Here is a 13,239-nt window from a genome sequence, read left to right on the forward strand (position 1 = left end):
GAGGAGGAGGTGAGCGGCCCCGGGTGAGGCGGGGGGGCTCCTGTCCTTCGCGAGTGGGCCCGGGTGGCGGTGAGTGGGCGTGGGTGGGCCCCCAGGCTCTCGGCCGTGCAAAGAGGCGGTTGCTGGAGCCGCTCGTGCGTCCGGTTGGCCCTTCCCGCCTCAACGGCTGTCAGCGCCTCAGGTGCCTGGGGCGGGGTGGAAACCGTGGCGTTGGCACGGCCGGCGCGGTGGGTCGGTGCAGAGCACCTTAGCAGAGCCGCGATCCGAGTAAAACATCCAGGTGATGCTGCTGGGGGTTCCCCTGTGGCTGCAAGGGCTTGAAGAGGGAGGTGAGGCTGCTTTTGAACTCAAAAGTTAACGTAAGGGGTCGCGACCGAGTGCACTGAGCGGCTAATGTTGCAGTGGGAAATGGCCAGCCCTTTACTGTAACTCTGTTGGGATCCCTGGATCCAGCCAAGTGAGAATCATCGCTCTCCTCACCTAAATCTCGTCATCCCGTCATGGTCTGGTGAAATCTGGTCGAGCTCTGTTTAACTAGTGCTGTAGTGGGGATGTCGAGGCTCCTTCATGGATTGCTCTGGGAATGGTTCCCCTCGCAGTCTTACCAATGGATTTGTGGGATATGAACGGTATTGCATTGGCGCCAGTTTAAAATACTTATGGGCTTCAAAATTAAAGTGCAAAATGTGAAACTAATTACAACGCCTTGACTTCTCTCACTTGCATCCGTGTTACTTCCTTCTCAAGAAATGGATTCTGAAGCACTTAAAAAATACTCAGCATTACATCCTAAACCTGCTGGACTTACTCTGCAGTATGGCACTGCTGGATTCCGCACCAAAGCCGAACAGCTTGATCACGTCATGTTCCGCATGGGCTTGCTGGCAGTTCTCAGGTCCAAAGCTGTGGTATCTACTATTGGCATCATGGTTACAGCATCTCACAATCCTGAAGTAAGAACAAACTTTTCTTTAAAAAGAAAATAGATGTGATCAGTCTGGTGGAATCAAAGCTCTTCGTGGTACCGAGAGACCAGATCCTGAAGGCACTTGGACCTACTTAAAGCACGTGTTTAGCCTGCTGTCTGTAAATGTGGTGTCTGTCATGTTTGAAGTTACTTTTCCCCATACATAGGAGCGCCATTTTCTATCACGCGGAAATGCTGTAATGTAGGCAATTTGTAATGTTGGCAAGCTAAGAGCACCCTTGAGAAGAGATGAACCTTTGAGCAAAATCTGCTAGTTTAAAAATAGGGATGCAGCAATTACAAAACAGGCATTTAGACTTCTGCTGCTGTGGGGCATTAAAGGTGATGAGAATCTCCCCTTATGTAATTTTAATGTCAAATTAATTTCATACCAAAATTATAAGAGGGAAAAAGTCAGTTACTTAATGTGCTGGTTATGTTACTATTTTTGGCTTTTTAGAGGTTTAAATAAGCAGTTAAATTGCTTCCCAGAAATGCTCCATATTTACAGAAGCAATGTGATTGAACCATGTGTCAACTGTCTTCAAAGAGATTTTATTAAGTAAGTTTGCTACTTTTAGACCTGGTATCTTTTGTTCTGTTTTCCTCTAAGGAAGATAATGGTGTAAAGCTGGTTGACCCTCTTGGTGAAATGCTGCACCCCTCCTGGGAAGAGTATGCCACGCAGCTAGCAAATGCAGAGGAGCAAGAATTACAGAAAATAATAACTGAGATCTGCCAAAAAGCAGCAGTGAACCAGCACAAAGATGCTTCAGTTTTTATTGGTAGAGACACCAGGTAATTAGAAAATGCTCTAGATGTGTGCTGCTTTTATGGAAGTGCCAATGTTTTGTTCATGGGTGCTTTTGGATGTTTAGCCCTCCATGGCCAGATTATGCTTTTTTTATGCCTAGTCTGCTACCTGTTAAAGTAATTTATGATTATAGCAATAAACAAAAGTTTTCCAATGCTGTTCTTATATTAGCTTCCCTGACAGTTATGAGAACTTCTAGCACTGTTTCTGAATGGGATGCATTATTGTGGGTTTGGGGTGGGTTTTTTTGTGGGTACGGTGTGATGTCCATGTGTGTTCAGCAGTTTACTTGTCTCTGCGATTTCTGGAGTGGTGGCTTTCAAGCTTTTTTATTGGGAGGCCCCTACAATAGAAAAAGGTGTGGATTCCTTCATCGTATTGAATCTAAGTCTACTGGCAGGAAGCTTGTAGAGTCTTCTTCCACATGTGCTTCCTTCCCAAGTGCATACATAAATGTCTTCTGCAAAGGTTATCAGTTGTATTTGTTGTTTTCCAGGCCAAGCAGCGAGAAGCTTTCACAGTCGGTAATAGATGGTATCTCCGTTCTAGGTGGTCAGTACCATGGTATGTTGTGCTTTTGCAATTCTAGTCTGATTTCAAGTTTTTATGTAAATGTGACTCTGTTATGTAGATCTAAAGCAGTAGCCCAGACACCATTTCCATTTTTGCTTGTAATGACCTTCTTTCAGGACAGTTGTATGGCTTTAATGCCAGGTGGGGAGGGTTCATCTTTTCGTAACAGAACTTGAAAAATTTAATTTAGATTTCCTGCGCTGCATTTGTGTGTTTATTGTAGAATAGCAAGTACTGTATGACTTTTAAGGAGGAATTAATGTAGTATTCTGTTTCTGAATGTCGTGCCTCTTTATTTTATGCTAGATTATGGTCTGGTGACAACACCACAGCTACATTACGTGGTCTGCTGTCAGAACACCCAAGGGCAGTATGGGAAAGCAACGCTGGAAGGTTATTACGAAAAACTATCCAAAGCTTTTACAGAACTGATAAAACAGGTGAACACTGGGCGTTGTCTTCTTCATGCAAATGTACAAAATTAGTATCTTCTGTTTGTTAGCCTGTTTGGGTCTGAAATTTTGAATTCAGCATGCCTCTAGTTGTGATTTCACTAGGGTTTAAGTTCACTTTGCCCCTTTTTTCCTTATGCGAAGTCTCCCGGCTCTGGAGAGAGTCAGAGACACCTGAAGATTGACTGTGCCAATGGAATAGGAGCCCTGAAACTATCAGAAATGGAGCCCTACTTTCCAAAGGAGGTGCTAATTCACCTATATAATGATGGAACCAAGGAGAAACTCAATCACTTATGTGGTGCAGATTTCGTAAAAGTTCACCAGAAACCACCTAGAGGTACGTAGTCAGTAATTGTATATCCTTTTGCCTCCTCTCCAGATCTGAAAGCGCAGGGTCTAGCAATGACGTATCATCTGCAGATAAGCTGAGGTCCCCTGTTTCTTACTAAGTGACTGCATGAATGATTGCTTGTGCAATGGAAGGAGAGAATCCCACGGCTGGTTTTAGCACATCCCTAGTTTATGTTAGTCTAAATTGTTTGGAGAAGTACAGTAAGTCTCTGACTGGCTGAAATATATTTGATAATCTGGTCTGAATGTTAAGCTGGTGGAGTCCAAAGATCAGTCAGGACTGGCTTACTTTTGTTTACTTTACTTCCCTTTGCGTTATCAAGAAACGTTTACATTGTGGGCTGGGGTTGCAGATGCTTTTCTGGGTTCCTGAGGAAGAGCTGCGATAATTAACAGCTTGGTGCCAGCAGGCTGACTGATTGACATAAACCAGTGAGGAAATTATTTGATCCAATTTCCTGCAAAGTGCATAAAAGAAAATCCCTGAACTGGGGGAGCAGGCTAGTTTGGATATTAGATTATTTAAGGCTAAACTGGGCTCTCTGTTTGACAACTGCACCCTCACTGAAACTGCTAGCCAAATCTGAACACGTACGGTGTCATTTCCCCCTTGCCACAGCTTGCGTGCTGGAGAAATGTAGAAAGGGGAGCAGCACAGTGGCAGTGTGTCACATCTGGATCTCAGCTTTACCTGGGACCGAGGGGAGACTCCGTGGTTGTTTCCGTGCAGGGATGTGCTCTAAAAGAAAATGTGGTTTCATAATCGGTTGCTGAAATGACTGATGTGATTTCTCTGAAGTGTTAAGCAGTAACAGCTTCCTCTTTAAAGTCATAGGAGTCTCAACCTGTCAAATGTTGCAGCTGCCATTACCTCATGCTTTAGTTTGGGGATCTCAATGGCAGTGGGACATGCTCTCTTGTATCACTGTAGGCATGCAGGAGAAGAAACAGGCGAGTTTTGGGGTAGTTTCCTGTGCTCTGAAGGACAAGGTGTCAGCAGTGTGGGCCAGTTTTCCTGTCTGCTTGTGTACTAAAATGTGTTTTTCCAAGAAGGGGTTACAGGATGCAGCGTGTCCTTTGGAGCTCCCTGATGAGTTCCTGACGGACGCTGAAATCAGCCTAGGGAAAGGCCAGCTGCAGACTTTCTGAGGAATGGACTCCGAGGTTAATGTGAGGAAGGATCTTGGCCAGCATTTTAGAGAAAAGCAAGATGTAGAATCATAGTTTTGGTTGGAAGGGACCTTTAAAGGTCATCTAGTCCAACCTCCCAGCAATGAGCAGGGACATCTACAACTAGATCAGGTTGCTCAGAGACCCATCCAGCCTGGCCTTGAATGTTTCCAAGGATGGGGCATCTACCACCTCTCTGGGCAACCCATTCCAGTGTTTTGCCACCCTCATTGTAAAAAAATTTCTTCCTTATATCTAGTCTGAATCTACCCTCTTTTAGTCTAAAGCCATTGCCCCTTGTCCTATTGCAACAGACCCTACTAAAAAGTTTGTCCTCATCTTTCTTATAAGCCCCCTTTAAGTACTGAAAGGCTGCAATAAGGTCTCCCTGGAGCCTTCTCTTCTCCAGGCTGAACAACCCCAGCTCTCTCAGCCTTTCCTCATAGCAGAGGTGTTCCATCCCTCTCATCATTTTTGTGGCCCTCCTCTGGACCCGCTCCAACAGGTCCATGTCCTTCTTGTACTGAGGACCCCAGAGCTGGACGCAGCACTCCAGGTGGGGTCTCACCAGAGCGGAGCAGAGGGGCAGAATCACCTCCCTCGACCTGCTGGCAAAGCTTCTTTTGATGCAGCCCAGGATGTGGTTGGCTTTCTGGGCTGCAAGCGCACATTGCTGGCTCATGTCCAGCTTTTCATCCACCAGCACCCCCAAGTCCTTCTCTGCAGGGCTGCACTCAATCCCTTCATCCCCCAGCCTGTACTGATACTGGAGGTTGCCCCGACCCAAGTGCAGGACCTTGCACTTGACCTTGTTGAACCTCATGAGGTTCACACAGGCTCACCTCTCCAGCTTGTCCAGGTCCCTCTGGGTGGCATCCCATCCCTCAGGCGTGTCAACTGCACTGCTCAGCTTGGTGTCATCTGCAAACTTGCCGAGAGTGCACTCGATCCCACTGTCTGTGTCATTGATGAAGACATTAAGCAGTACTGGTCCCAATACAGACCCCTGAGGGAAACCACTCGTCACTGTTCCCCATCTGGACATTGAGCCATTGACCACTACCCTCTGGATGCGACCATCCAGCCAATTCCTCATCCATCAAACAGTCCACCCGTCAAATCTGTATCATCTCTCCAATTTAGAGAGAAGGATGTTGTGGGGGACCATGCCAAAGGCGTTGCAGAATTCCAGATAGATGACATCCGTAGTTCTTCCTTTGCCCACTGATGCAGTCACTCCATCACAGAAGGCCACTAGGTTGGTGAGGCAGGACTTGCCCTTGGGGAAGCCATGTTGGCTGTCTCAAATTGCCTCCCTGTCCTTCGTACGCCTTAGCGTAGCTTCCAGGAGGATCTGTTCCATGATCTTCCCAGGCACAGAGGTGAGATACTTTAATGTAACTTAACAAAAGAGCAGTTCATTTTTGTGTGGCATTACTGTGTCAGGTGGTGACTGCTTCCTAGCTATTTCTCTATTGGCATTAAGCCTGGAAGGTTTTTGAGGCAGGTACCCCTTATGCATTATATACGTTGTTGTATAAATTGAATATCAAGCAAACTAAAAGTAAGGTATTTTATAGCCAGCAGATCCACTTGTATGTTTTTGTATGGCTCTGAGGAATCTTGGTGATGGTTGCTTTGGAGTGGGGTTGTTTTTTCAGTGGTAGGATTAATGTGCCGTCTCCTGCTGTAATTGCACTTTGGTGATGGCTTCGCTGGCATGGGGGGTGCATGCTTGTCTTGCATTAACAAAGTGTGTCTCCAGTGTGAAAGGAGGCACAGGGGAGGTGCGGGTCTGTCAGGTGGGAATAGAATAAAATTAAACAGGCCTGAAATACTTCCTGAAGATGAGCATTTTTGATGCAAGGGAAAAATAGTTAATTCCCATGTTTCTTGGAGGGTGAAGTATGTAGTTGTGTTATACCGAGAGTGTGCAGTGGACCTGCCATGTGCCGGGAGATGCAGGTGACGTGGCTCTGGAGCTCTCCTCTGCCTGAGTGTGGATTGCCTCCACTCCCCGCTCAGAGGAGCAGTAAGGGAGGGGCTGGGCGGGCGCCCCACGTCCAGCCAAGGTCAGCCAGCTGCCGCTCGCTGCTTTGGGCTCCTGCTTGGGTGTCGGGCAGGCCCCCAAGTGTCACTCCACAAACGCTGGCTCACTCTGCCGCGATTCGCCTCGGTCTGCGGGGGATGTGCGCGACTCGGTACACTCTGTGGTGACCGAGTGCGTGAGAAGGAGGTGGGTGTTCTGCTGCTGCAAGGTTTTTGTCCGTCTGATGTAACTGACGTTCAGCACTTTTATTTCCAAAATTTAGAGATGTGACTACACACAGTAGTTCTGGGCCTGATTTTCATACATATCTGGGGAGAAGGTGTAGCATAATAAATGTTTAGAGACCCTGCATCTTTTGTATTAGTGTTTATATTTTTGATCTGAATATGTACTTTTCAGTTGCCATTCAACCCAGCTTCCCTGTAGCAAATCTTCTGGTAAAAGCAATGTCTGTTTCAGAGCATCAGTTTTGTGTGTGTCTGCACAGAGCTAATTTCCACATGAGATCCACACTGGGACCAATTTAAACATTTTGTATCTTTTTCTCTCTCTAACTTGCATTTATAACTCTGTGTGCACTAGGGCTAGACATGAAGCCCAATGAGAGATGCTGCTCATTTGATGGCGATGCAGATAGAATTGTTTATTACTATAAGGACACAACTGGCCATTTTCACCTAATCGATGGAGATAAAATAGCAACTTTAATTAGTATCTTCCTTAAAGAACTTCTTGCCAAGGTAACTTTAACGTATGAAATGAATGCTGACACTTTAATTTGTAAAGTGTAAAATAATCTAAAGAAGCTGTGTTAGTTTGTACGTGTGCGGTCTCTCTCTACATCTACCTAAACTGAACCCAGTTTAAAAAGAGATCAGTTCTGTACCTCATTGGGATGGCCAAAATGTTGTTTTTACAAGGGTGTGACTTCCACACTCCAAATAAAAATCTGAGCGCTGATATTTTAACCTGGAACCTTTTCTTGGTGGGAGAGAACTTTTCCAGGATCAGTGTACAAAGTATTGATATTCCATTCTCTTTGTTTCGGTATCTTTCATTAATTTTCCATTAATTTTGGGTTCAGTCCTTCCCTCAGCATCTCTGTGAAGCTTTATGAAGGCTGGTCATTCCATTTGCCTGCGAACTTGGTTGTGGCGGTCAAGGGGTTTGTATGTCATCGTTCCAAAACCGCTGTCTGCCAGATAGCATCCTCTCCCCACAGGGGATATAGAGAAAAAGCTTTTCTTTTTCAGAAGTCCTCTTAGACTTGGTGTCTCTGATACTAAACCTAGATGAGTTATCGTGGTTTGGTTTTCTTAGAGACCAGCTCAGTTCTTTCTTACACTGTAGCAGAGATGCTGGCCAGTGAGGAGAACTTGTGCTTGCCAACAGCCTTTGCTCTGGAAGCTTTGACTTTGCTGCTTGCGTACATGGCCTGGTGTAACGCCATGTGTCTGGCTAGTGCACTGAGCCTGCTGAAGCTGAAAAAGGGGTTTGGAAAGCCTACGCATGTCACTGAATGGAGAGCTGCTTCAAGCCAGCCGCAAAAACTGTGATATACAAAGACTCGAACAGAATTTGTGTTGTCTTAAGTGCATAGAAGTTCTCTGTGAGCTGGTTCCTGCCTCTGCTGCCCAGGAGTTTTAAGTGTCTGTAGGACAACATATGTTTAATAATTCTGATTGATTATCCTTCCATTTATCCTACTCCTCTGGCTACGTGCCTATGGGACAGTAAAGCACTTTTCTTCTTGGATCGCTTAGGTGGGACAGACTTTAAAGATGGCAGTGGTACAAACAGCATATGCCAATGGGAGTTCAACACGCTACCTTGAGGAAACGCTGAAGGTATTCTCCAGTTTTTTTCCTGGTAGTTTTCTGCGAATGTTGTTCACTGCAAATCTGTTTATTTCTAAAATAAATGCTACTGTAACATGATCGCTAGGAAAACTTAAACTAGGCTAAAATAAATGACTCTTTCAAACCTGCAGTAGCCACTAAATTCTTGGTGGGAAAGGAGATGCAAGAGAGCAGAGCTGAAAAAGTTCTAGTCAGCTTTTATTAGTTTAAAAAACAGTCTGGCAAAAATTAAAACAAAATCCTTTGTTACTTCTGGGACAAGTTGAGGAATTTATGGCTTTGCAACTGAGTCGGTAAAGGCTCCTTGATAAAGGGTCCTTATGAGGTGTGGCTGAGGGGAGACCTTATTACTCTCTACAACTGCCTGAAAGGAGGTTGTAGCAAGGTGAGGGTTGGTCTCTTCTCCCTAGTAACAAGTGATAGGACGAGAGGAAACGGCCTCAAGCTGCGCCAGGGGAAGTTTAGGTTGGATATTAGGAAAAACTGCTTCACCGAAAGGGTAGTCGGGCACTGGACCAGGCTGCCCAGGGAAGTGGTTGAGTCCCCATCCCTGGAGGTATTTAAAAGACCGATAGACATGGTGCTTGAGGACATGGTTTAGTGGTGGACTTGGCAGTGCTAGGTTAATGGTTGGACTTGATGATCTCAAGGGTCTTTTCCAGCCTTAACGATTCTATGATTCTATATTTTGACACTGGTGGTTTCATTGTCTGTAACAGGCTAAATGTTGTTCAGTATGGAAATGGGGCTTACGGTTGGTTGGCAAAAATAGAGTTGAGGTATTATTTCAGTTTGGATAGAAATCTGGTTTGCTCCCTGAAACCATAAAATGAATTGGGGTTTTCTTGGTTTGGGGTTTTTTTGTGTGTTTTTTTGTTTGTTTGTTTGTTTTTAAATCAGCCTTTATTTCCACTCAGCAGAATGAGATCTTTTTAGTCAGGCCTGCAGAACTAGTAGGTAATTTTAGCTCTGGGGAGTCAGTAGCTGTGAAACACAGGTTAGTTTGTAACAGCCCACCCGGGTCGGTGCTCCGTTCCTGGCGCTTCCCCTGCAGTTCCCATCTGTTGAGGAGCATCTGTAAGGCTGTTTACATTCTCTGCGTATCCTTGGGCTGCAGGTACCTGTGCACTGTGTCAAAACAGGAGTGAAACATTTGCATCACAAGGCCCAGGAGTTTGATGTTGGTGTTTATTTTGAGGCAAACGGACATGGTACAGTAAGTATGAGCATGTAATGCATAAAAGATCAGCCAATATGTACAAAGTTTTAGTTGGATTAGCTGGAGAAGGAGATCTTTTCACTCTCTGCTTACATTTATAAACAAGACTTTTCTCTCCTTGTTTGAGAACAGACTTGTTTCCCCCCTCTGTCTCTGTCATAGCATTGCCACCAGCTCCTCTGTGTTTTATGTGGGGATGGGAATTCACGGTAGCAAACATTAATGATGGTTATTTGGGCTTAAATGGTAAAAGTTTTTTTCCTCATTGCTGCATGTATCCTAGCTTGTGATGTGGGCTGATCTTGACAAGCTCTCATCTTTTTATTGTAGGTATTATTTAGTAAAGCTGCTGAAACTAAAATAAGACAACTGGCAAAAGAGGAGAAAGATGATGAAAAAAGAGAAGCAGCGAAGGTGCTGGAAAACATGATTGACCTGATTAATCAGGTAAAAATGGAGAGAAACAAACCCCTCCGCTGACAGTCCTGGGGCTAACCCTGTTTGTGCGTACCCGCCCGGGACTGCGGGAGCAGGAAGTGGGGTGCCATGACGGAAGGGGCCTGAAGGGCAGGAACAGGCGTCTTTAGAAAGACGTCATACTTTCTCACGAGTGGATGCAGAATGCTTTTATCTCGAGCAGTCTTCTGGGTTCAGGACCAAAAAAGGGAAAGGGATGGCATGGGAACTTAGCGACAGGATGGGACTTGTTCGTGGTTCAATAGCAAGTAATCTTTTATCTGCCGCTTTTCACTAACCGGTGCGGTACGGGAGGATGGGGGTGTTCCAGGGCCCGTGTCCACGCAGGCCTGGGGCTCCCTGCCTTAGCACAGGTGTTCTTCACCTGGGGTAGTGCCGAATCGCACTTCACAGGCCAGCTTTAAGCATCCTGACCCCAGAACAAAGGCGAGGTGCCAGTCCTCCTTAGGAGAGCTGAGGACTAGCGCTTGTCCTTGGCAGAGCTGTACAAGTGTGCTGCTCTTCTCCATACCGCAGGGTCAGCGTGGCAAGGAGGAAAAAATAAACCAACAATCCCCCACCCCCCCCAAACAAACCAACCACCCCCAACAAGTTGCCTTCGTTTCTTCACTGTTGACTTCTCCAGTATGTCTTCCCTTTCCCCTCCCCTGTTAACAGACTGTCGGTGATGCTGTCTCAGACATGCTGGTGATTGAAGCAATCCTGGCTTTGAAAGGTCTGACTGTGCAACAGTGGGACGCCTTCTACACTGACCTTCCGAATCGGCTGCTCAAAGTGCAGGTGAGTTACACACCCGGCTGGCTCAGGTTACGGCAGTCGCTTGGGCCCTGCTGTGAGCAGCTTTTGCCTGCGGGGATTTAGATAAGCTTTATTTTAAAGCTGAAACAGCCCATTGAAGGGCAGAAGTAGGCCAAAGGAGCCATGAAACAACCCAGAGGAGGGACCAGAATTTCACTTGGACTAAAATGAAAATATGACTTCTACAAATGATGAAGTAAGAGCCAACTATGTTAAATGGAAAAACCTGACCAAAACTGATGAATTTTTAACTTTCAAATTAGAAAAATATTCAATTTTTCTTGTCGTGCCACTTTGTGTAACTTGAATATTCAGTGTCTTTTACTTCTTTAGCTTCTCCAATATTCAGACAAAGAGCTTGAGCAGAACAGGCTCCCACGTGGTAGCGTTCTATTAGACACAGTAAGGGAGCTCTGCGTTCTGAATTAACCAGAGAGTCGAAGCTTTCTGATCTACTGGAGGAAGCTGCGGCTTCAGTTCAGACCAAGGAGGCATGTTCAGAACCAACCCTTTTTCCAAACCAAGCAGCGGAGTCCTATCAGGACTTGGTTAATAAGTGCTGAGCGGGATCCAGGGATCCCAACCTGTTTGAGTTAAGCAGGGAACTCCCAACTTGAGCTCTTCTTCAGGCAGCACAACACATCGAAAGCTGAAGTTGTGTCTTACCCACGACCTTTTTCATTCTGCTCCCATCATACAGCTCCAGCATGCAAATAAGTTGTCTGTGTCTGATGCTGCAGGTTGCAGACAGGCGAGTTATTGACACAACGGATGCGGAAAGGCGTGCAGTCACACCTCCGGGACTACAAGAGAAAATTGATGCACTTGTAAAGAAGTACAAGTTGTCACGAGCGTTTGTCCGTCCATCAGGAACAGAAGATGTAGTTAGAATATATGCTGAAGCAGACACACAGGTCAGAGCTTAAACAGTTTGTGTGTGTAAGGTGGATTTGTTTACGTTAAACTATCTTCTGCTTAGCATTGGGTGGTGGAAGGAGAAGTATGTTTACATACTGGTCATTTATTCACATTTAACAGGTGCTAAATTTGGAAAAAAACCCTTAAGTGATCACAAAAACTCTCTTTGGATTTTCTTTTATTTATAAAAGTCATGTTTAATGTTCTCAATGTTTATCTTTAGAAGTAAAAGTTAAATGTTTATAGAGGCAGATTTGACACTAGATGATTTTGAAAAGAAAATCAGCCTTCTAAGAACTCAGGGCTAAGAAGAAAGCGACCAAAGCAGCCACTAACTGCATGACTTCATAAGAGGCAAAATTAAAAAAATAAACTTTGGCTGCTATTAAGAATTAGTCCACATATGAACTTAAAGTTGGCAACAAAAGCAGTGGTCCTGCTCTTCCCCCTTCACACGCTCCTGCCTGCCAGCATGACCACAGTGGCAGAAGACACCTCAGGATGCCAGCGCAATATAGGGAACGCAGCATTTGCAGGAAAATGCTTGCCTTAATGTCACATATTTGCTCTAACCTTCTCATGCCGACACCGATGTAACTAACTATTAAAACATTCCGCAGGAGAACGCGGATGCCCTCGCCCATGAAGTAAGCCTGGCTGTTTACCACCTCGCTGGCGGAAAGGGAGCGCCACCCCAGCCTCTATAACAAATGGTACAACTGCAGTTCAAGTTCATAACTCGACTTATTTTTTAATATTACTTTCTTTACCATTTGCTAGCGCAGACATACCCAACCCTTCCTGTGAACAGAAAGGATTAATCAGAACTGACTGGAATATTATTCCGCTTATTCTTTACCTCTGTTAGCAACTTACCTCTTAATGAGACACTCTGGCTGCTGAATGCTTTCCTTACCCACCCGAGTTTGTCAGACTTCTGAAGTGACTTAGAGGTGACTCACTCCTTAACAGTCAGGGGCCTGCTCACGCCCAGAGAGAGTTCTGCCCCCCGCCCAGCTTATTGCATCGGTTATTGTCACATTGTGCCCGAATGACAACTCCCACGCCCTCAGCGCACCAGCAGTAGCGGCGTTTGACTCGAGCTGTGTTGCGACTGCACTCGCAGTAGCTGCAGCGCAGCACGCTGCTGCGGAAACGGCATCTGCCACCTTCCCACAGCGACCGAATCATCTGTGGGCACACAGTATAAGGCAGAGGCTGTCACTGGTCTTGAGATTCAGTTCACCTCAGTTCAAGGGGGAAACAATATAATGAAATACTATTTGCCAATAATAACATGTTACTGCAATATCATCTTCATTAGATGCTTTTATGAAATTAAAGTGTCGCTTAGAAAGTGATTTGCAGGAATAGTATTTATAATCACTTTTAAGAGGGAAGGGACAGAGACAAGTTTGTCTTCTGTGGCCCTCACTCCTCCCCAGCAGGGTGAAGGGGCAGGGCCAAGGGGAGGTCATGTTTTAAGTACACCAGTATCCTTATCGGCATAGTTCAGTTCAGGGCATCTGCCTCTGACACACCTGGTTTCCATTGTAGTCCTGTACTAACTCCTGGCATGATGGCACTT

The 13,239-nt window shown here is 45.6% G+C and overlaps 1 protein-coding gene across 1 annotated transcript; it reads left to right on the forward strand.

The window, feature by feature from the left end:
• Window positions 1-749: 749 nt before the first annotated feature.
• Window positions 750-13,238, forward strand: PGM3 (phosphoglucomutase 3; the record flags this gene model as incomplete). Its single annotated transcript, XM_082306500.1, has 12 exons — window positions 750-953; window positions 1,581-1,765; window positions 2,278-2,345; window positions 2,661-2,794; window positions 2,951-3,146; window positions 6,963-7,120; window positions 8,144-8,227; window positions 9,357-9,455; window positions 9,789-9,905; window positions 10,593-10,715; window positions 11,474-11,647; window positions 12,272-13,238. 12 exons carry the CDS (start codon window positions 750-752, stop codon window positions 12,356-12,358), a joined length of 1,629 nt encoding a protein of 542 aa, XP_082162626.1. The 3' UTR covers window positions 12,359-13,238.
• Between the last annotated feature and the right edge of the window lies 1 nt (window position 13,239).

This window comes from Platalea leucorodia, assembly GCF_965183815.1.
Source record: "Platalea leucorodia genome assembly, chromosome: 3".
Taxonomy (NCBI): domain Eukaryota; kingdom Metazoa; phylum Chordata; class Aves; order Pelecaniformes; family Threskiornithidae; genus Platalea; species Platalea leucorodia.